Source organism: Rutilus rutilus (genome assembly GCF_951802725.1).
Source record: "Rutilus rutilus genome assembly, chromosome: 12".
Lineage (NCBI taxonomy): Eukaryota > Metazoa > Chordata > Actinopteri > Cypriniformes > Leuciscidae > Rutilus > Rutilus rutilus.
Window position 1 is genome coordinate 18608157 of NC_140217.1, and position 24752 is coordinate 18632908.

At 41.1% G+C, this 24752-nt stretch overlaps 1 protein-coding gene across 3 annotated transcripts in view; it reads left to right on the plus strand.

The window, feature by feature from the left end:
- The window catches only part of LOC311301522 (SEC14-like protein 1), a 176240-nt gene that overhangs the window by 75139 nt on the left and 76349 nt on the right, over nucleotides 1–24752 (plus strand). For all 3 annotated transcript variants that reach the window (XM_084426722.1, XM_084426720.1, XM_084426721.1), the window contains exons 5-7: nucleotides 762–890; nucleotides 1093–1339; nucleotides 1592–1701. In XM_084426722.1, coding sequence (XP_084282848.1) covers nucleotides 762–890; nucleotides 1093–1339; nucleotides 1592–1701 — 486 coding nt within the window. The remainder of the gene's footprint in view (nucleotides 1–761; nucleotides 891–1092; nucleotides 1340–1591; nucleotides 1702–24752) is intronic.

Sequence of the window (24752 nt, forward strand, 5' to 3'; positions counted from 1 at the left end):
AAATCTTTGAAAATCAAAATCTGGATTTAAATTTTTTATGTTATTTTAACCTAAAGATGCTATGTGAAAGTTTGAAACAGAAAATAGTGGTTTTCATCTTGCCACTTTCTTGGTAAAGAAAACACATTTATGTAAGAATGTTTATTTTTTAAACCACAACCTTCTTGGGGCTTCTTTGACCGATACAACCCTCTAATGTCAGAATGTTTATTTTTAAACCACAACCTTCTAAGTGCTTCTTTTACCGATATCTTTTGCATTTCTAACCCAAACAACATCAAACTTGGCACTGCACTTACTCGTGCCCGTAGCGAGACACCTGTCAAGTTTGAAATCCATCGGACTAACGGTTCGAGAGATATGCGAATAACAGGCATACTGACTGACATACAGACAGACAGACGTTTCTGTAATTTATAGATAGACAGACAGACACACACACACACACACACACACACACACACACACACACACACACACACACACACACACACACACACACACAGCACGATTTGTCAGTATGAGAGATTTTTTGGGGGGTTATCATGAGTGAAAAGTAACTATAGACAGTTTTATGTTGTTGATATCACATGTATCCTATATCTGAACAAAATCTACTTATTATGTATTTTGGAATTCAAACTGCAAAAAATTAAATGCTGCCTGTATGAACAGGCCATAGTTTGTAGAATTTTTAAAAAATATTTCATTGTGTATTGTGGCAATTTAACAAAGTTGGCATGTCTGTTGTCCAATGTTAGGTTCACCCAGAAAATGAAGAATGGACGTGTTTTGAACAATCTGCCAGTCTGGACATCAAATCTTTCTTTGGTTTTGAGAGTACAGTAGAGAAGATTGCCATGAAACAGTATGCCAGCAGCATCAAAAAGGTGTAAAGTCACGCCCACCACTGCCTTCTTCAAAAATACATACACATGTTGGTTTTATTTTTTAGTTAGTTTATCGATTTATGAGCATTTCACATGAAGACAACTTCAGAAGTTCTCACAAATCAGTTTTTGTCACATTTTCAAAAAGTTCATTGCAGTTGCCTTTCTCAAATGTGAACGACATGTTCTTATCTCTCTATAGGGTAAAGAGATTATTGAATACTATCTGAGGGAGCTGGAGGAAGAAGGTGTTACCCATTTACCTCAGTGGAGCCCTTGCCTAACATCACCCACAAAGCCTATGGTGTCAGTTGTTCACCCTGTGTTGCCTATCACTCCCACAATCACCATTGAAGCCCCTCCTGAGAGCATAAATGAGACTCAACTGTGTAAAGAGGGCAGCAGTCCTCCTGGCAGCCTAAACGACACCTTGGTAACCAGTCAGGATGGTTAGTATTTACACTGATGCCACTCTGGGGACCTTTTGTACTTGATACTAGAACATTGTATTCTTGGCTTCTCTTTTGTACTTTGTCTCTAACAATTCACAAATAAAACACACCTATACAACAAAGGAAACAAGCTTCTGTTTATAAAAAAAAAGTGAACACACTTTGCTTAACTCTTTCTTAACTTTTCATATTAGCAAAGTTTTTTTTTAAGGTATAGTGGATGTAAATGGTTTCAATTTGTATTTTTAGATAAACTGGATGCAGACTACATCAAACGTTACCTGGGTGACCTCACACCCCTCCAGGAGAGCTGTCTCATTCGCCTACGCCACTGGTTACAGGAGACACACAAGGGCAAGGTGAAATATATACATATTCAAGTTTTCTGAATTTACAACTAGTAGTAGATTAAAGGGGATCTATAATGCAAAATTCACTTTTACATGGTGTTTGAACATAAATGTGTCGGCTGTGTGTGTACACAATAGGGGTTGAACGACTCCGATTTTTGAACGAAGGAAGTCGACATTTATGTGATAAGTCAAGTCGACGTCGATTAGTCACTGATGACTTCATTAATGAATTATAATAATAACTAAATTGACAAATAAGCCTGAACCTTGAGCTGAGATTGAACGCGGGTTGCCTTATGCACAGCAATGGCATATGACACAGCGCTCTCCACAAGGCTTTTGGGCAATTCCACGCAAAAGTCATCCTTACCATGAAAAAATAAAGTTTTTACCAAAAGTTAAAACCCCTTTTTAAGTTGCCCATTTAGGTCTGCAATATACTGTATTAATGTGCTGTATCAGATATTAGGAAAATTGCCTTGTTTTTTCTACCACATATGAGGTGAGCAACAATGCTAAAATAAAATTTTCAACCAACCATATTTCATGCTTTCAAAAGAGGGATCATAGACACTCCTTTTTTAACTTTATTTTAACATAAAGCATTTTGCAAGCAAGAGCAAGATGGAGGTATGCCTGAGAAATAAATATACTAATTTTGTCATAACAGCACTGCCTGTTGAATTTATAAGGGCTATAATTAAGAGGTCATGACGCTTCAGTGCTCTGTCACGTTCGTAGCATTTTAAAGATTAAGTTTATATAATATAACAACCCAGCAGGCACCGGACGTCAATATGACGTTAGATTGACGTTGGACCCAAACGTTGGAAAGACGTTGCATTTTGATTGAAAATGAAAATCGGTTTGACGTCATAACCCAACGTCAGTCTGACGTCAATATCCAACGTCTGTCCAACGTTGGAAGTTGACGTCAGACTGACGTTGGGTTATGACGTCAACCCAATTTTCATTTTCAACCAAAATGCAACGTCTTTCCTACGTTGGATATTGACGTCAGACTGACGTTGGGTTATGACGTCAACCCGATTTTCATTTTCAATCAAAATGCAACGTCTTTCCAACGTTGGATACTGACGTCAGACTGACGTTGGGTTATGACGTCAACCCGATTTTCATTTTCAACCAAAATGCAACGTCTTTCCTACGTTGGATATTGACGTCAGACTGACGTTGGGTTATGACGTCAACCCGATTTTCATTTTCAACCAAAATGCAACGTCTTTCCTACGTTGGATATTGACGTCAGACTGACGTTGGGTTATGACGTCAGACTGGCGTTGGGTTATGACGTCAACCCGATTTTCATTTTCAATCAAAATGCAACGTCTTTCCAGCGTTGGATATTGACGTCAGACTGACGTTGGGTTATGACGTCAACCCGATTTTCATTTTCAACCAAAATGCAACGTCTTTCCAGCGTTGGATATTGACGTCAGACGGACGTTGGGTTATGACGTCAACCCGATTTTCATTTTCAACCAAAATGCAACGTCTTTCCTACGTTGGATATTGACGTCAGACTGACGTTGGGTTATGATGTCAACCCGATTTTCATTTTCAACCAAAATGCAACATCTTTCCAGCGTTGGATATTGACGTCAGACTGACGTTGGGTTATGACGTCAACCCGATTTTCATTTTCAACCAAAATGCAACGTCTTTCCTACGTTGGATATTGACGTCAGACTGACGTTGGGTTATGACGTCAGACTGACGTTGGGTTATGACGTCAACCCGATTTTCATTTTCAATCAAAATGCAACGTCTTTCCAACGTTGGATATTGACATCAGACTGACGTTGGGTTATGACGTTAACCCGATTTTCATTTTCAATCAAAATGCAACGTCTATCCAACGTTTGATGTAGACATCAATCTAACGTTGAGTTATGATGTCAACCCGATTATCATTTTCAACCAAAATGCAATGTCTGTCCAACATTGAAAGTAAACGTCAGTCTGACGTTGGGTTATGACGTCAACTTGATGTTGGGTAAACCTCCCATGTTGGACATTGCATTTTGGTTGAAAATGGAAATCAGTTTGGCGTCAGAACCCAATGTTAAGCTAGACATCAAACTCACATGTTGGGCCAGATATCATTCAAAACACAACATCAGCTGTCAAATTCCAACTTAAAGAAATATATGGTTATTTTGTTGGCATTGGCATTGGCAAAGCCAGGTTTTCGTTGTAAAATAAAAATCAACATACAAAGAAACTTCATGTAACAACAAGATCGAACAGAGGGCAAGATCCAATGCGAGACAACCCAAAAGTATTTATCTTAAGACAAGAGCAAACAGAAAAGTAACTTAAAAATCTTAGTGAAACTGGAATCCACAAATGTTGTTTATTAGATAAATGACAAAGAAATTAAATGGATTATAAAATAACCTTTTATTTTATTTTATTTACATTTATTTTAACAGAAGGATTTCAACAATAACCATTTATATTTAACATTATCCTTATTCTAAAATCGTACAAATGTTTTTCCTGCCACCTCCGCCCACCTTGTCTGGGGCATATTTTAAACATAAGGCGACAACCGCTCCAATGTTTGCCTCCGTCTCCTTTGAAGTCCTCTGGACACTCTCTGTAAGAAATATTAGAAAATTAAAATGTATGGGGAATATAGGATATGATGCACTACAGTAAGCATTAAAACAATAAATATTGCGAACAGTCTTAATGCTAGGGTAGGAAATTTCACAGAGGCTAGCAATAGCAAGCTAGCTTTGAAAGCATACGATCCCACCCTCCCTTCAGAGTGTCTCCAAAGCCATGCCTCCTCTGCAAAGAGCCAGGAGGAGAGACAGAGTTGGTGGAGGAAAGTGCAACGCTTTTAGATTACCTCATGTCTTATTCACTGGTGAGACATAACAATAATAATGAATGTGAATAATGAAAAAAAGTAAAAAAAAACAAAAACATTTTGCAATAATATAATGTCATAAGTTTTTTTTTTTTTTAAATAAAACCTTTTTCACTTGTTGGTTCAAGAGGAACTGCTAATGTTTGGCATCTATTCTCACTTTCTCTGCACAATGAACACGCTGATGACATGTTTGTTTTTGCAAACAAGTTGCGTAGAGGTATGCAAATGTATATATTGACAAACAGGTAGGACATCCTATATATACATATATATATATATATATATACCAAGATAGGAACACACTTTCAACCAGTTTCTGGAAAAAAAAAATTCTACCCTAGCTTTAAGGGCCATACACATGTAACATTCTTGCATGTACATGCTGTAACTCATCAAAAGAGAGAAATTTTTACTTTTGATGCTGTTCACAAATAGCGATCAGACCTTCTAAGCAGAAAAATGTGAATGCACAGGTGCAAAGCCTAAGTGTTTTTGCAGAGTGTCTTAAGCTAAATGAACATTTAAAAGACATCAGAATGAATGTAAAAACAACAGTTAGAGTAGTGGTGGGGGATCTTACAAAAATTTCATATCACGATCTTATAAGAAACAATCACGATCCATGATCATAATCGTGATCTTCCCAAATTTGAGATGAACTCTCATCAAGAAAATTCAGACTGGCATCGACCGATACCAATCTGATATACTAAGATATGAATTCATATTTAAATAAATAATCTGAAAATTAATTAAAAAAGTTAAAAAAAAAAAAATCTATAAATTAAACAGCCTTATTTTAGATTGTAACTTCTTAATTCTGTAATTATAGGCTATTACCGAATTTTTCACATATAAAAGAAATCGCTTAAAAAATGTGAATAAAAATAGTGTAATTAAAGGACAAGTTCTGTATTTTACACTTAAAGCCCACCGAACTTGTCCTTTAACTGGGCACTCAGTAAGTTTGTGCGCACTAGGAATCATATTTTTTCAAATAAAGACATGGTGACACTCATTTTACATTTAGCACACAGTGTAAATGACATGAATATGACAGAGGGCAACTGAATATAGCCCCAGCATAGTTTGAAATCAAGGGTTTAAAGTTTGTCGATCATGTGTCCCCAGTGAAGCTGAACTAATTCACATGGACTGACCAGGACTGACCGTCTATGCACACTTCAGAATATCTGACAGCTGGATTCGACTAAGTCTGCAAGGATTGTGAAATTAAATGTTTTTTAAATATTCAAAGATTTGTTTAAATGATATAAATGCGTATATTTGCTGAATGCTCATGGTAAATGAGAAAGTATTAATAGTGTTTGCCTTTCTGTTACAAATAATATAAAAGCAAACACTATAATACTTTTTCATATACAGTTTACTTTTTGCTCTATCCAACAACAGGTTCTATCCAGTAACGTATTAGACAAAACTGTTAAACAGAGACCATAAACTAATGAAGACGAAGAATAGGAGCGCTGTGTGCTCAGGGTCGCCCGTAAAAATAAAAGTCAGCTTCACTGGGGACACATTATTGTCAAAATAAAAGTCCTGCTGTTATGAGGACATAAAAGTTTGCGATCTCTAAGACTCGCTTGAAAAGTATAACGTGGACGTCTTCAAGATCGATCACGATATAAAATTGTCAGATTGCCCACCCCTACGTTAGAGTTCTGAAAAATTAAAGATATCAAACGGAAAGGTACTATGAGGTTTTTTTTTTTTTACCTGTGACAACATTGTAAAGATGGAGCTTGGTGAAGGCAAGCTTCCCCTTCCCACACTTCATATTGAAACTGGCCATTACCTCATTTGTCATCAACCTGTGGATACAAAAGAAAGAGGATTTAAATGTCCAAATAATTAATTATATACAACACATTATGAAGCGGTTGTTATAGTTTAGTAGGTTTGTCATATCTTGATGTCACACTGGTTTTATAACATGTTAAAATTGATACTTTCGGGGGTGAGCAAAAACACAACGTTTTAGTGTGGGTCCTAAAAGGTTGAAAAAGTTAGAGAACAGACGCTACACTTAAAACCTGAAATTGTCTGCTCAATGCAGCGTTAGTGAGGAGCTGACTGACAAGATGATGACGGAAGATTTAGGTTTGAAAACGAAATGTAAAAGCGCCTATTTAAAGGGGTCATATAATGGTACATGCACTTTTACAAGTTGATTGCACTGAAATGTCTGTTGGCAGTGCCTGTACACAACCATCCTATCATGATAAAAATCCATCCAGTGGTTTTGTTTTAATCTCCTTATATGTTTGACCATCTCTGAAATCAAGCCGTTCGATATTGTGACGTCATAAGATCGTACGCCCCTCCCGCTATTGTGATTGACAGCCGTGTTTCAACACAAGACCCGCCCTGAGCAAGCTGTGACAGCCGTCGTCATAGTAGTCCGCCATTGTTGATATGCTGGAGTAGAATGGCGTCTAAGCGATTGTGGTGTTCTGTTCTTAGATGTAATAAGGAACACAGCAGTCATTTGGATGTTCCTAAATCCGAGCCGTTGAAGAAGCAGTGGCTGAGTTTTGTTTTTGAAGCCATATGCCCAAAGGATTGACGCGGGGATTCCCTCACGGGGATTCCCCACGATCGTCTGTGCTTTCATGTTTGCGCGAATCATTTCACACCAGACAGCTTCACAAACGAGAAAAAACGGATCGGTACCAACGTGTTCCTGCTGAACCTCCAGAAGATGTGAGTGTAATGTTTTATTAACCTTTATATTAGTATTTATATTAATCTTTGTGAAATTTGCAAACCTTGCTGCAGGCTTCACAATGAATGCGTCTAAGGTTTACACTCAGGGTACATTACGGCATGTTTTCTATGTACGACGTTCTCAATATAATTCATAATCCCACGTTTATAACGAATAACACGTGGTTATTGTGTTAGATACGGTCAGAGAATGTCTAATACGGTGTACCCACAGAACAGAGGGGCGGGGTGAGCAAAGCTCATTATCATTTAAAGACACATGCACTGAAACGGCGTGCTGAAAACAGAGCTGTTTTTGACCAGGTAAAATTAGTGTTTTCTTACAATACTAATGAGAATTTTTAATTAAAGTATATTACAAACTTTTAATTTAGACCCTAAAGAATCATATTAGCTTGTACAAAAATGGCATTATATGACCCCTTTAAGCAAGTTTGTCATTGTACTGTATTATTTTGTTTTACATTAAGATCAATAATGAACCCACCATTCAAGCAATTGCCGCCAATTTGAAAGCAAAAGTAAAATGCACAAATCATATTTTTCCCTTATATTATAACTGAGGATGACATGGGCCCTTAAGTGGGTCTAAGTTTTTAACACTAACCCATTCAAATGATTTGACATTTCTACACACACATACACACACACAACTACTACTATATACTTTCTTGCTTCTGGGATTGGGTACAGGGAATGTTTCCCATGTGTTGGTTGACTTTGCGTAGATTGCTGATCAACAGGTGAACCTGATCTTCAACTTTGTTTTGTTTGGAGAGATGGTCCTCCCTGAGAAGGTGGTCTGGTCTGCTTTTCTGAGATGGGCTTCTGAATTTGCCGGGGGGCTACAAAAATCAGAGAGTAAATTTACAGCTTAAGACAAATGATTAACTAATTGTAATATGTCATTTTGGTTTTGACATCCACACTATGGATTTTACTATGACATATTACTTAACAATTAGTTAATGGACACATAATGATACCTTTGCAAATCATTAGCTTTGACCCATTGTGGTAATGAACACATTAATTGACACTATTAGTTAATAAAATATATTATTATGGAATTAATACTTTATGACAGATTTAATTAATTACTATTCATATATTAATTCATCTACAGTATTAATCATTTAGACTCCATTTTAGTTGCTGATGCAGTAATAATTGTGTCATACATTAACTCATGATTATCTGTGCATGAATTAATGCATATTAGTGCACCCGTATTGTAAAGTGTTACCAGAACTTGTAAAAAAAAAAAATTGTTAAGCATGTTAAGGAAATAAAATATGATAAATCACGGTCGCACCACATGACATTTTTTAAGGCTACGACCAATTCATCTATATGAATAAACACTCAGTATTTATGTGTACACAACAGTCTTAATGTTAGAACAATTGCAATAGATATTATTATTTTTTGTATTTTAAAATTGGCATGTCGAAAATCTTTTGACCCTTTAAATTGACCCACTAGCACATTTTACACAATAAAGTGATCTAGAATCCACGGCAAAGGACACATATGGCCACTATTATGCGTGTCATGTGGAGGGCTCCGTAAAATGTATATAAATTAACGCATTTATTTCACGTGCTAGTCACGTTTCCCCGACTCGCTCAACAACAGCGGTACCCCCAGCGAACCGGACAGCCGGCGCACGTGCAGTTCAGTCAGAAAAACGTGCGCTGAGGCGACATTCCTATCACTACTTGTACTATATATATATATATATATATATATATATATATAGTTATTATATTTAAGTCACTTTTAACTACATTATTAAAGGTACTCTGGTAGTTAAATAGTAGGTGGAAAATCGCGCCAGTTCACAAAAATCGTACTCGGTTACTAACGTAACCTCGGTTCTCTCTAGAGAGGGAACGAGTACTGCGTAAGAACTTACGCTTGGGGAGAAAGTCTCTTTCCGCGAGATACTGAAGCCAAAAATTATCCTTAATTTTTATATAATGCAAAACGCGTTGCAGCAGCATACAGACATAGGCGAGGAAGCTTGCGCGCCTATTGGCTGCCCTGCGGAAACTGCAGCAGCCTATCGAGAAGGCGCTCTTGACACCTTGACCAATGGGGGTGCTTCGCGCCCATTTGCATAGCGTCCCGCCGAAATAGGCGTGGCCTAGGGCTATAAATATAGCGTCGAGAGGCTGGTTCACTGGTTTTCATCGCCGGAGCGAACCAGAGCGAACTGCAGGCACGGCAAGGATACGCAGTACTCGTTCCCTCTCTAGAGAGAACCGAGGTTACGTTAGTAACCGAGTACGTTCTCTTACGAGAGGTTCTCTCGTACTGCGTAAGAACTTACGCTTGGGGAACACAATGTAAAACGCTGTGCGTGCTGAGATCCAATACCAAAGTCCCAAGGGCATGTGCCCGGGGCCCATATGGTACATGATCATCAGGGACTCACAGAGAGCCCAGGAAGAGAGGCTCATTCCTGAATAAGTAGCATCCCATCAGGGTGCTTTAAGATAATAATGTTCCATACAGTCAGGGCGAAATTTGGCCTGATCTGATGAAAATTATGGGTCTTACAATTGCCCTCAGGGCTGCATAATCGATCCGTGAGCATTGCTCATCAACTCCCAGTATTCTGAGCCGACATCGGGGCAGATAGTACTGGCTTATTAGACCGACAGCAGCTTAGCCTGCAAAGCGGGAACTTCCAGGTTATAAAACCTGATAAATGTAGACGGGGAGGCCCAGCCTGCCGCCATACAGATATCATGTAAAGAAATCCCACTAGACCAAGCCCACGAAGAGGCCATGCCTCTTGTGGAGTGCGCTCTGACACCTAATGGGCATTGTAGGCCCTTAGAGATGTATGCCAGCGCTATGGCATCCACTATCCACCTGGATAGGGTCTGTTTCGTCACAGCTAGCCCTTTAGAGCGCCCGTAGAACGAAACAAATAGCTGCTCTGTCTGTCTGAAAGCAGACGAGCGAGACACATAAGCTCTTAATGCCCTGACCGGGTAGAGCAAAGCGGCGTCCTTCTCCTCGTCAGGGACCGATAAGGCCGACAGGGAAATGACCTGGGACCTGAAGGGTGTGTTGAGGGATTTAGGAACATACCCGTGTCTCGGTTTGAGCCTGACAACAGAGTCATTTGGCCCAAACTCCATACATGTCGCGCTTACTGAAAGCGTTTGTAAATCCCCCACACGCTTTACTGAAGCGAGAGCCAAAAGAAACGCTGTCTCGAAGGACAAGTGTTTGATATCCACAGATTGGATTGGCTCAAATGGGGCACCTTTCATGGCCTCCAAGACCGTGGAAAGGTCCCATATGGGAACTGAAGGAGGTCTGGGAGGGTTTAACCTCTTCGCTCCTTTTAGGAAGCGAATGACCAGATCGTTCTTCCCAAGTGACTGGCCTAGCGTTGGTTGAGCAAACGCCGCTATAGCTGCCACATAAACCTTGAGCGTGGAAGGGGTTCTGCCCTTTTCCAGAAGCTCTTGTAGGAAGGAAAGAACGTCCGTCACCCCACAGTCCTGGGGCGACGCGCCACGGGCTGTGCACCAGCTAGAAAACACAGACCATTTTGAGGAATAGAGCCGTCTCGTAGAGGGCGCTCTAGCCTGCGTGATCGTGTTTAGCACTCCCGTAGGGAGATGAGCGGGTACCCATTGATGGCCCACACGTGTAGGGCCCAAAGCTCCGGGCGAGGATGCCAAATCGAGCCCTTGGCCTGGGTGAGGAGGTCTCTCCTCAGCGGTATCGGCCATGGGGCAGAGCTCGCTAGCTGCATCAGAACTGGGAACCAAACCTGGTTTTTCCAGAACGGAGCTACTAGTAGCACCGAGCATCCACTTTCCCTGATCCGCTCTATTACCTGAGGTATGAGCGAAATGGGGGGAAAGGCATAGAGCGGGCAGCGGGGCCATACGTGAGCCAGCGCGTCCCTGCTCTTGGAGAAGTATATCGGGCAGTGAGCGTTTTCTTGAGACGCAAACAGGTCTACTTCCGCTTTGCCGAACTTCTTCCACAGCAATTGGACTGTCTGTGGATGCAGGGACCATTCTCCTGCCGGAACATTGTTCCTGGACAGTCTGTCTGGTCCCAGATTCAAGTGGCCGGGCACATGGGCTGCTCTCAGAGAGCGCAAATTGTGCTGGGCCCAGACCAGGAGGTGTTCCGTCAGCCTGTGAAGAGTTCGGGATCTGACACCTCCCTGGTGATTTATAAAGGCCACCACCGCCATGTTGTCCGAACGGACTAAAACGTGGTGTCCTGCTATCTGGGGATAGAAGCGCCTGAGCGCTTTGTCGACTGCCATCATTTCCAGGCAATTTATGTGTAGAAGCTTTTCCCGTTCTGACCATAGGCCAAAGAACGGTCTGCCCTCGAGCAGCGCTCCCCATCCCGAGGTGGAGGCGTCCGTGGACACCACCTTCACACTCGAGGAAGTCCCCAGGCTTACTCCTGACCGGTACCAGTCGGTCGCCGTCCAAGGTTTCAGAGCTGAAACGCATTTCTGATCGACCTTGAGGCGAACACGACCGGAAGTCCATGCTCGGCGCGGCACACGCGCTTGTAGCCAGAACTGTAGTGGGCGCATCCGAAGGAGGCCCAGCTGAAGCACTGGCGATGCTGCGGCCATGAGGCCCAGCATCCTTTGAAACTGTTTGAGCGGGACCATAGCGCCGCGGCGGAAGCTTTCCGTCATGCGCTGAACGGCCAGTCTGCGTTGTGGCGATAACTGAGCTGTCATAGACAGCGAGTTCAGGTCTGTGCCCAGAAAGGATATTTCCTGACTGGGAGACAGCGAGCTCTTCGCCCAGTTGACTGTGAGACCTAATTTCTCGAGGTGCTCGAGCAAAACGGTCATGCGTTCTGTGAGCTCTGTTCGAGACTGAGCCAGAACTAGCCAATCGTCCAAGTAGTTCAAAACTCGCATCCCCCGAATTTTCAGGGGAGCGAGGGCCACGTCTATGCACTTCGTGAATGTACGGGGTGCTAAAGACAGGCCGAACGGTAGGACTGTATACTGATATGCCTGGCCCTCGAAGGCGAATCTCAAAAATCGCCTGTGACGTGACGCTATTTGTATCTGGAAATACGCGTCTTTCAGATCTATCGACGCAAACCAGTCCCCCTGGCGAATTTGCGAGAGGATTTGTCTGGTCGTGATCATTCTGAAAGGGCGCTTCGAAAGCGCTCTGTTCAGCCGTCTTAGATCTAAAATGGGTCTGAGACCCCCGTCTTTTTTCGGTACCAGGAAATATCTGCTGTACAGGCCCCCTTCGCTCTGAGCTTGAGATAGGGGTTCTATGGCCCCTTTGCTCAATAGTTTCGCTATTTCGGCTCAAAGTAGATGAGCTACTTCCTTCTTTACCGTAGTTTCGACTCGCGCCTTGCAGCGGCGAGGGCGTCGAGCGAACTGTAGCGAATAGCCTCTTCTTATAATGTTCAGCATCCATTCTGATACCCCGGGAAGCTGTGCCCATGCGTTCGCATGAATAGCTAGGGGTTGAATGAAGTCTGCGCTCTGGCCGTGACAGTGTGGCGGCTGAAGAGCTCTTATGTGCTGAGACATAGGTGCCGTGCTTGCGGCAGACGAGGCGGGGGGTGCGCTGATAACAGCGGGCAGCCTGCCCGCACTCAACTCTGATACAGCGGGTAGCTGAGAGGAGGCGAGCGGGCGAGACCCTTCGGGGTTTAACATGTCTGTGAGTGCATATGGGCGCGACACAGCGGGCACATGAGAAGCACTGAACACATCTTTGGCCAGTGACTGTATGTGTTTTGGTTTCGTTTTTACAGAAACCGGAAGACATGCAGTGTGCAGTGTATGTGGGCACTGAGTTGTAGGCACATTCACTACTTTTTATGAGCGCGAGCTCTGTGTGAAGAGCTGTGCTTGTGTGTAGGAATGAGCACGTGATAGTACGTGATTTTCTACACTCACAACACCATCGGCCGTGGCCGGAATGCCAGAAATTACACTCTTTGAGGGATATATCTGGGTCGCCGTAAAAACGGCGTTTGTAAGCAGGCAAGCGGGCTGTGTTACCGACTTGTTTACTGCTAAATAAGCTGGAACAGTCACATTTTCTGGAACTGAGCGAGCTGGTAGTTTTGGTGGAAGTCTGGCCGCAGCGGGACTTGAACACCGTCGTTTTCCTAGAAGGGCTAGGACGACTTTGAGGCCTCGGGCTTGATTTCAATCTTTGGCCGAGGACCACGTTGAGGGCGGCGGCCAGCAGAGCGAGAGCGCGGTCTCGAGCTTCGGGCCTGTTTCCGCTGTGAGGCGGCGGCGGCGGGCGGTGGCTGCGGCTGTGAGCTTCGAGCAGACGGCTGTTTAGAGCGACCTGTTGCGGAGCTAGCGCGCTTAGGCAGGAAATGTTTCATGGCCTGCGATGTCTTCTGTACCTCAGCGAATCTGTCCGCAAAATCCTTGACGGACGATCCGAAGAGCCCAGCAGAGGAGATGGGAGCGTCGAGGAACGCAGCGCGCTCCGAGTCCGGCATCTCAGACAGTGTTAGCCACAGGTGTCTCTCAGCAACGGTGAGAGAGGCCATAATCCGCCCTACGGCCTGTGCAGCAGACTTAATAGCGCGAAGAGCGAGGTCTGTAGCGCTTCTCAAATCCGCGACGCTTACAGCTTCCAGTCCTTCCTCATCAAGTTTGCAGAGAAGGTTGGCTTGGAAAACTTGTAGCGTGGCCATCGTGTGCAACGCAGCTGCAGCTTGTCCAGCGGCGGTGTAAGCGCGGCCGTGCAGAGCTGAGGTGGTGCGGCAGGCTTTAGAGGGAAGCGCAGTCTTAGCGCGCCGTCCAGCGGAGGGCGGGCAAAGATGATCAGCTAAAGCTTCCTCTACTGCAGGGAGAGACTGGTATCCTCTGTTTTTAGCATCATCAACAACGGAGAATGCTGCAGAAAAAGAAGTTTTAACTCGGGCTGAAAAGGGTGCAGACCAGGATTTCGCGAGTTCTTCGTGAAGCTCAGGAAGAAACGGCGCGGGTCTAGACGGTGTTGCAACACGGTCCCCTTTAAGAAAACAGCCATCCAGTCGGTTGTGTGCTGGCTCTACGGGCGTCGACCACTCGAGGCCGAGGCTCTCAACGGCCTGAGAGAGCAGACGCGTCAGCTCTGACTCAATGCTGGCCCGTTTCCCAGACGGCTCACGTGCAGGGGGTGCGAGATCCACAGAGCTCGGATAATCCTCACTGCCTGATGCTAGGATAGAGCAGCTGTCCTCCTCCGCAATTTCCACATCATCAGATTCATCCGCGACCGAAACGGCGGCAGACAGCGGCCGTTGTCCGGGGGTGATCGACTCGAGTGAAGCTGGCGGGCGAACCGGCGAGCTTGCCTCAGTGGGAGGAGGTTCAGGGCCTCGCTGAGCGCGGCGCTTCTTACGGCGCGGCAGCGCGGCGGGCTGGGGTGCAGACTCGTGAAACTGTGCTATGCGAGTCCTCAGAGTCGCCATAGACATCAGCTCGCAATGAGGGCATCCGCCGTCAGCGAGCGCGAGAGCTGCGTGATCTTCTCCCAGGCAGGAAACGCAAATAACATGGCGGTCCCCGTCGCTGAGAGGGGCTCTGCACGAGCCACAGAAGGTGCGAGGCATCTTAAAAAAGACGCTCTGCTCTTTTAGAGAGAAAAGTGTGAGTCGCGGGGCGAACACACACTAGCAATGAAAAGGATATAATGCACCGGATAGCGCAGCAGGAATGTCAGCAGAAGGCGGCGCGGCCAGCGGCTTCGATGCAGACTCGTCCCGCTGAAAGGCTTCTTCAGACGGCGCGGCTTCTCTCAGGGTCCAGCGATGCGTGAGCTCCGCTGAAGAGATGAAAATCAGTGAACCAGCCTCTCGACGCTATATTTATAGCCCTAGGCCACGCCTATTTCGGCGGGACGCTATGCAAATGGGCGCGAAGCACCCCCATTGGTCAAGGCGTCAAGAGCGCCTTCTTGATAGGCTGCTGCAGTTGCCGCAGGGCAGCCAATAGGCGCGCAAGCTGCCTCGCCTATGTCTGTATGCTGCTGCAACGCGTTTTGCATTATATAAAACTTAAGGATAATTTTTGGCTTCAGTATCTCGCGGAAAGAGACTTTCTCCCCAAGCGTAAGTTCTTACGCAGTACGAGAGAACCTCTCGTAAGAGAACCATTGCTGCCTCACAGAGAAAAAAACAAAAAAAAAACTAATAAACACCAATATCTATTTATATTTTCCTTACCTCTGTTCACTCATCGTCCACAGCAGGTGTGTCAGGATGTTGAAATGTCTGCACTGTGCAGTGCCCAGCCCGCCAGTACAACAGCTGGAGAGGAAACGTGAGGTCTTTGATGCCTAACTGTGATTGGTTCGGAATTAATTTCAAATTGATGCCTAACTGTGATTGGTTAGGAATTACTTTCAAATTTCTTGGGTTACCTGCAACATTCTACAATTTGTTTTTACACACGTCAATAGGCTAAATTGATTTTATTATTATTGTTGTTCATATTATCATCATTATTGTATACTAATAATAATTACTGCGTTTGTCTGACAGCTGCACTGTTATGAAGCACAACTTGATAAATAAATTATGGGTGCAATGTATGTCTGTGTCTCATGGAATCCAAATTAAGGCCATGTGTTATAAACGCTATAACCAAAATTTCAGTGCCATGAGGTCCAACTCACCTGATAAGTAGCCCTGATAAAACAGCTAAAACTTTTGTCAGGTGGTTGCTATACAGATGTTGATTACTGTTACGCTGTCACTACCTGTATTCATTAGTCGCTGACAAACTGCTGTATTGTGACTTAGGAGATTTTGATCATTACCAAAAGGCACAACTTAAACATTTCACCCACACAGTGTATTTGCTGTTCCATAATGTAGATCATCCCAATTTGAACCATTTTCTCTTGTGAGAATGAACACCTTACTGGGAGTGTGCTGCTCCAAAATGAATATAGTGTATACACCTGCAAACAACATAATTTTGAGCAGCAGCCCAGCTGATATATTTATATAAAAAAATGCAAAACAACACAAGGTGGTTTAGGATTCATTATATAATTGTAGAAATAAGTATAAACCATTAATAAATCCCGAACCAATGTGTGTTGTTGTGCGCACAACAGTCTTTCAGTTGCTTGCTTGCAGGTAGTTCATTCATTTTAGATCAGCACACTCCTGGTGAAGTCGAGCTTGTTCTTCTGACAGGGAACACACTGGGTCAACTTGATCTATTACACTTGCATGGACCAGAAAATCTATGGATAATCTGAACTATCACCTTAAATAATATAAAGAGCCATGCTTACAGGAAGCTTGAAGTTGGGGTATTTGAGACATTGATTTATCTTACCCAACACCATAACTGAAATCATATCAAATCTAATGTTGCCTGTATCCTATTTTAGATGTATGTACATTAGCATGCTGACGTTTGTGTTTTGGTTAGTAACCATGATGTGCAGTCAACAAAACAACAACATCTAATAATGGAATGTTGTTTGCCTAGATGTTAACATTGTCTCATAGCTGGGTTTAGACCACCATACCTCACAACAATTTAGAAGTGAGATTGTGACCCAACAACACATTCATTCACATTTAGTATTTGACATCAATATGACGTTAGCTTGAGACATTGGCACAATGTTGGATTTTACAACACAACTTAAAACCAAGAAAATATCTAGGCGTATGTTAGAATTAGCAGATGTTGACATTGGAAAGATGTTGAATATTTGTTACTTTACAACACAACTTAAAACCCCCCAAAATATCAGTGTCTAATGATCTTAGAATTTCATGTTGTGTGGATGTTAACATTGTTGTTTAGGAGACGTTGGGTTTTGGTCACCATACCTCATGACGAAATGTCAGTGTTTGACGTGAATATGACGTTGGCTTGACGTTTGATTTTGGTAAGTTAATGTCACAAGTAAATTGTAAAATATCAACGTCTAATGATGTTAGAATTTGACGTTGTGCGGACGTCAACATTATGACGTTAAGGTGACGTTGGGGTTTGGTCACCATACCTCACAACTAAATGTCAGTGTTTGACGCAAATATAACGTTGTCAGGAGACGTTGGCTTGATGTTGTATTTTGGTTAGTTAATACCACAACCTAAAACCAACAAAATATCAACGTCTAATGATGTTAGAATTTGACGTTGTGCGGACGTCAACATTATGACGTTAAGGTGACGTTGGGGTTTGGTCACCATACCTCACAACTAAATGTCAGTGTTTGACGCAAATATGACGTTGTCGGGAGACGTTGGCTTGACGTTGTATTTTGGTTAGTAAATACCACAACCTAAAACCAACAAAATATCAACATCTAATGATGTTAGAATTTGACATTGTGTGGACGTCAACATTATGACGTCAAGGTGACGTTGGGGTTTGGTCACCATACTTCACGACTAAATGTCAGTGTTTGACGCAAATATGACGTTGTCAGGAGACGTTGGCTTGACGTTGTATTTTGGTTAGTAAATACCACAACCTAAAACCAACAAAATATCAACATCTAATGATGTTAAAATTTGACGTTGTGTGGACGTCAACATTATGACGTCAAGGTGACGTTGGGGTTTGGTCACCATACTTCACGACTAAATGTCAGTGTTTGACGCAAATATGACGTTGTTAGAAGACGTTGGCTTGACGTTGTATTTTGGTTAGTAAATACCACAACCTAAAACCAACAAAATATCAACGTCTAATGATGTTAAAATTTGACGCTGTGCGGACGTCAACATTATGACGTCAAGGTGACGTTGGGGTTTGGTCACCATACCTCACGACTGAATGTCAGTGTTTGACGTAAATATGACGTTGTCTTGAGACGTTGGCTTGACGTTGTTGCCCAAATTCAACCGAATATCAACGTCATATTCTGGGCCGAAACCGAAAATTCTGGATGCATTTGCCCGAAAACCGAAACCGAAAATGACTTTTTAAAATAAGTATTATTGTCTTATTTTAAAAATTTTTTTGACAGATTTATGTAGAGCCTCAGTGTAATCGGCAGATCAAGCGGATAAAGCGCACACAATCTTCTCTTTGCCAGTTAGCTTACAGGACGAAATATGAATATCAGAAGGTATTAGGTATATGATACAGTACAACTTACAGAAGAAGAGCATTACTGTGTCTCATAAGACACTTCCGCCACGTGATGTCGCGTTTTCACCTCTTGGTTAAAACATGAATATTTATCATAATCCCACGATCAAGCTGACAACTGTGGAGGAAACCTGAGATTTGAACTCCTATATGATAAACAGTAATATTTGTTAATGTATTTTAGCAAGCAGTTCTGTTTCTGTTTTCTGTGTAGGAAAATCATGGTGTCTATATTGAGTCTTGAACAACACACACGCTTGTCAACATGAGAAATAATCTAAGCATTTAAAATAGAGTGATTTAGTATAATAAAGTTGATTAATGAAAAAATTAAAAAAAATTAAAAAAGTAGTTTTTAGTGCCGCTTTCAGAGCGGTCACGTCCGTAACGGAGAACTATCACGTTCGTAACATTGTTTTTTTCCTCATAAATGCGAACAAGAAAAATTAAATAAAATAATTTTTTTATGTTCTGTGGAGAGCCATCATTTCTTTATTCCATGGGTAAAAATACCTTTGGTTTGCGCAGTGTAATTCACAGAATTCCTAAAAAAATATGTTGCCATCTAAAAACAGAGATTTTTTTTTGTCACGTCCGTAACGCAACGTTTGCCAATCACGTGCCCATCCCACCGTCAATCACTGCGTGAAGGCGGGGCTCGGCACCACGTAAAGTTAGGCTATGTTACGTATTTTGAGTTGTTTGAAGGAAACGTCGCGTTGGCAGAGCCGCTGCGAGCGTTAAATTTGCTGGCAGAAGAAGTGGAGCGTGAACTGAGAAATTGTAGTGTTTCCGAAGATGATTACGCGTCTGCAGGTGATAGAACCAGTACGATGTTGGAACGTCTGGGAGAATGTTCTGCCTTATCAGTCGTCAACACCCGTTTGGTGTCAACATTATGCTGCGCTGTTGTTGTCTGATGCTGGACTGTGTTAATGATGGTTTCGTTTTGTATAAAATATTCTCATTGTCTGATACATGCTTATCTTTATTCTTATTACTATTAACTATAATTACCCAATAATGTTGGAGATCCTATAGTTTTTCCTGACAAATGCATAGGCCCATTACTCTGAGATCACAGAATATGATGGGTCAAATTCATAGCTACCGAAAAATGTGACCGCTCTTTTTCACCATAACTAAATGTAATATTCAATAAAGTGACTCATGTGATGTGTGACCATCTCTGTTTATGCAGCTGTATAATCATAAAACATGAGGCAGACAAACGAATCCCCTTTCTATTTTATAAAGCATATTGATCAGATATTAATAAATATATATGTACAGGGTCACAGAATCTGACGGGTCAAATTCATCGACCTAGCCTTTTTTGGGTGAATGTGGAGCTGATTGGGGGGCTGGTGACGTCATCGTCTATAATTTAGTGTCTAATATTTTAAACAACGAAGCAGCACAAACAAAAGAGACTAGTTTGGGTGAATTTGGAGCATGTGGGGGGCTAGGTGACCTCAGAATGACCAATAAGTATTATTTTGATATTTAAGAAACCGAAGCAGCACAAGCATGAAGCAGGTCGGAGGCTGGTGACGTCATCGTTTATAATTCCGTCTAATATTTCAAAAACTGATGCAGCACAAACAAAACTATAACCGGCACAAACGAACAAGACTATTATTTGGAGCATGTGGGGTGCTGGGTGACCTCAGAATGACCTATAAATATTATTTTAATATCTAAAAAAAATCGAACCAGCACAAACAAATAAAAAATACAGTACAAACGAAGTAAAAATGATTGAGCCTATTTTGTGACGTTTTGCATTGGGTGGGGGGTGGGGCAACTTCACGCAGTGATTGACAGGGTGGGACAGGCACGTGATCGGCTCAGAATGCATTTTCAAATTGCACATTGAATTTTGCTACATTCATTGCGGGACACTTAATGGAAATACAATCGCAAGTGTCTTAAGTGTCGTAAATGCAATTAAGAAAAATAAAATTTAAATGATAATTTTGCTACAGTTTGCTTGAACATGTTAAACATATCTAATCATTTCCGTAATACATTTTCATTTTAATTTTGCAACTTATAAAGCGTTAAAATATGGATTCAATTTATATATTAAAACTAGTGTATAAAATGGCAAAATTAATTTATATAATTGAATTTTCATTTTGCACCAAACTATATATATGTATGTATGTGTGTGTATGTATATATATATATATTAGGGCTGCACGATATGAGGAAAAGCTGCGATGTGCGATAACATTGTTTAATATTGCTGATGACGATATGACTTGCGATAAATATTCAAATGTGAATGTTAGCTATACTGTTCCCATGTCTTAGTGCTTTAATAGGTTCTTTGCGTGATAGGTCAAGCGTTTATTACCTGCCTGGTTCAGATTACATGATTTTAGCGCGATTTTGACACGATCCATTTGACGTAGGGTGTCGTGGGGATTCGTAAACTACAACGGGCGTCGGGACGCAAGATTCGATCGTTTCATCTCGTATCTATGAAGTGTGTCATAGTGGGCGACAACCTACGCGAGAGTGCGAGCAACAGTGAGTGTGTGTGTGCGCCAGTGAGCGAGTGTGTGTGTGTGTGTGTGTGTGTGCGCGCGACACACTCACTCGCTCACCGGCGCACACACACACACACACACTCGCTCACTGGCGCACACACACACTCACTGTTGCTCGCACTCTCGCGTAGGTTGTCGCCCACTATGACACACTTCATGGATACGAGATGAAACGATCGAATCTTGCGTCCCGACGCAAGATAATGGTGCAAAACTCATTTACACACCTGCATAAAAAAAGATGAAGTCACGGACTAATTTAGCTCATCTGCAAATCAGTATGTGAATTCATCCAATGAGAGTTGCACACTTGTAGAATATTTTCTCACAAATGTCTTGTATATTTTTCTAGCACAAACACAAGTACATAACTACAGCTGCTTGAATCTGATGCGACGAATCTCAAACACTGTTTTTCGCTTTCAAGTGACAAGTTTCGCGCGCTCTCCCTTTTGCACCAAGTGCACCGTGAAATGTGGGGCAAAAGTGAGTTGTGCATCTGTAGAGGCTGTGGGCGGAGCCCACATGAATATTCATGAGTTTCCCGGGCATGCGCGTGGAACTGCTCATTCTAGTTCACGCTCCTCGTTTCTCAGCAGGTTTAATGGATTATTTCAAAAAAGGTAAATATAGTTTCAGCGCGAACTTAAACTACAATTGTGTATCGTTTTGTCAAATTTGTTCAATGTTTTTATTAATTCGTCACTGACTGAATGATTGCTGGCATTCACTTCGTGTAGGCCTATATACAGTAGCTACAGAAAACTTCAACTCGTCGTATAAATTGCACCTTGCGAAGCTTTAAAACTGTGGCTTTTACTAATTGTTATCATTTGTTGATTGCAATAAATTAAATAAACCCTCTTAAATGTATCTGTGGGCTAACACTTTTTAAAATATATATAATATATCCTGGTGTGATTGTTCTTAAATTCTTGTTCGTTTAAATAAGCCAAATCATTTAAGACCAAACTCAAGCATGAATGTGTTGCTTTAATACATACAATTTGGATTAAACAAAATTGTATGGACAAAAGTGGATAAATTACATTTGATACAACTAGGTTACTGTAAATGAGAAACAAAAAACACTTAACATTATTTTACGTAATAAGGGCATGTGCGTGGAACTGCTGCGTCTAGTTCACGCTCCTCGTTTCTCAGCAGGTTTATTGGAATATTTTAAAAAAGGTAAATATAGTTTCAGCGCGAACTTAAAATACAATTGTGTATCATTTCACATTAGCGCGGGAAGGGTAGGGGGCTGTGGACTAACATAATATTGTACTTTAAAAAACGTGAAATAAAAATAAATAAATGGACAGCGTTAACTAACTCTCTTATGCCTAATGTAGTGAGTGTTCAAGCTAAGGAGAAAATAAAAGAAAGTTTGAATTTGTCATGCTCGCTCATTCCGCTCAGGGTCTCTCGCTCAACCCAGAATGGCCTGCTGGTTCGAAAATATGTGGAATAAGGGCTGCCTCCGACTAAAGTTTTTTTCTAGTCGACTAGTAGTTGTTCATTTAAGCCATTAGTGGAAAAATCGCCCCTTTTATATTGATTTTATTACTTAAATAGGCTATACTGGATAATGAGCGTGTACATAATATAGCCGCACTCAAGCGCACGACCGCACGCATAAAGATTGCCACAAAGAACCGGCAAAACTAATTATGAATATAATTATTTATTAAATACAGGCAATTGGTTGATAAAACATTGATCAAAATTAAGATACAATTTATACAAAACGAAAATCTTTTAAAAAATAGTCTTTCTACAAAACAAAACTCAATGAAGTGGTCAAAATCATGTCTTACCCACTCCATGTCTATTGCGCATCTCATGATGTATCTTTATCTTTCTCATGCTGCATATGCTCACTTTCATAATCAAAATTGATTAAATTAAAAAATAACATTAGCCTATAATATTTAATATAAATATGAAACTAAATGTTTTCTTTAATGGCTACAACACATATACAGTACAGAGAAATTTCATGTCTTGTCGTCAGCCACAACATAATGACGTCACATTTTCCAACCCAGCCCTCAGCCCCCCTCGCATGAAACAGCTTCCAGCGCGCCTGTCATTTCATAAAGTTCATAATGTTTTTATTAGTTTGCACATTTTGTGCATTCGTTAATGACTAAATGATTGCTGGCATTCACTTCGTGTAGGCCTATATAAAGCACAGCAAACTTCAACTCGTTCATTTCGTTGTGCTTTTCCTCTGTACATTGCAATGCTTTAAACTGTCTTTTGTTATCATTTGTTGAATGTCACTGCAATAAAAAAAATAACGTTCCACTTTTACCGTAAAACCAAAAATTCCAGAACACCTGAATGATTACAGCAACACTTATTTCCAACAGAAGAGCAGAATATTCCTAAATACATGAACCATTACCATTACCATTTAATTTATTTATTGCTAAGCTCTTCTGATACCTTATGAAGCTTTACAACTGTGTCATCTCTGGCTATAATCTCTGGGAAATAACTCCACAACCATATCCGTGTCCAAATAAACATTTTGCACCCTACACTGATGTTTCTCTTTGTCATGTTCTTTCTTTGACCTTATGTGTTGCTCTGTGTGCGTGGATGATACACAATGATGACCATTGATACAAATGCATGATCTACTTCTGACTTGAACTCTTGAAAATGAAACCTTTAAACTTTGTTGGATCAATGTTAAAACATGACATTCTGGCATTTAAGATTTGCATGACAAAAGTTTGGAATCACTATGATTTAAGAAATGTTATACTTTTAAAGCAGGCAAGGTCAATTTCCACACTTCATTAAGCAGCACAACCACTTTCAACTGTGATAATAATCAGAAAATTTTCTTGAGCAGCAAATCAGTATTAGAATGATTTCTGAAGGGTCATGTGACACTGAAATCTAGAGTAAAATGAGCTCTGCCATCACAATATATATTTTTTAAACATTAAAATAGAAAACAGGTGAAATATTTCACAATATTACTGTTTTTCAGAAATATGTAGTCTTGGTACCTTACCTAAGAACCTTACTAATACCAAACTTTTGAACAGTGTATATATTATTATATCAAAACCAGCACAAGCACACCTTGCAATCAAAACATTAAAAATAATATTGTTACATTATTTTGCCAGTATGCTTGTAAATATTTTTTTAGAACATCAAATTGGTGGCTTATTATATTCCGTAAAATAATGTTAAGTGTTTTTTTGTTTCTCATTTACAGTAACCTAGATGTATCAAATGTAATTTATCCACTTTTGTCCATACAATTTTGTTTTATCCAAATTGTACATATGTATTAAAGCAACACATTCATGCTTGAGTTTGGTCTTAAATAATTTGGCTTATTTAAACGAACAAGAATTTAAGAACAATCACACCAGGATATATTATATATATTTTAAAAAGTGTTAGCCCACAGATACATTTATGATGGTTTATTTAATTTATTGCAATCAACAAATGATAACAATTAGTAAAAGCCACAGTTTTAAAGCTTCGCAAGGTGCAATTTATACGACGAGTTGAAGTTTACTGTAGCTACTGTATATAGGCCTACTACACGAAGTGAATGCCAGCAATCATTCAGTCAGTGACGAATTAATAAAAACATTATGAATTTAACAAAACGATACACAATTGTAGTTTAAGTTCGCGCTGAAACTATATTTACCTTTTTTGAAATAATCCATTAAACCTGCTG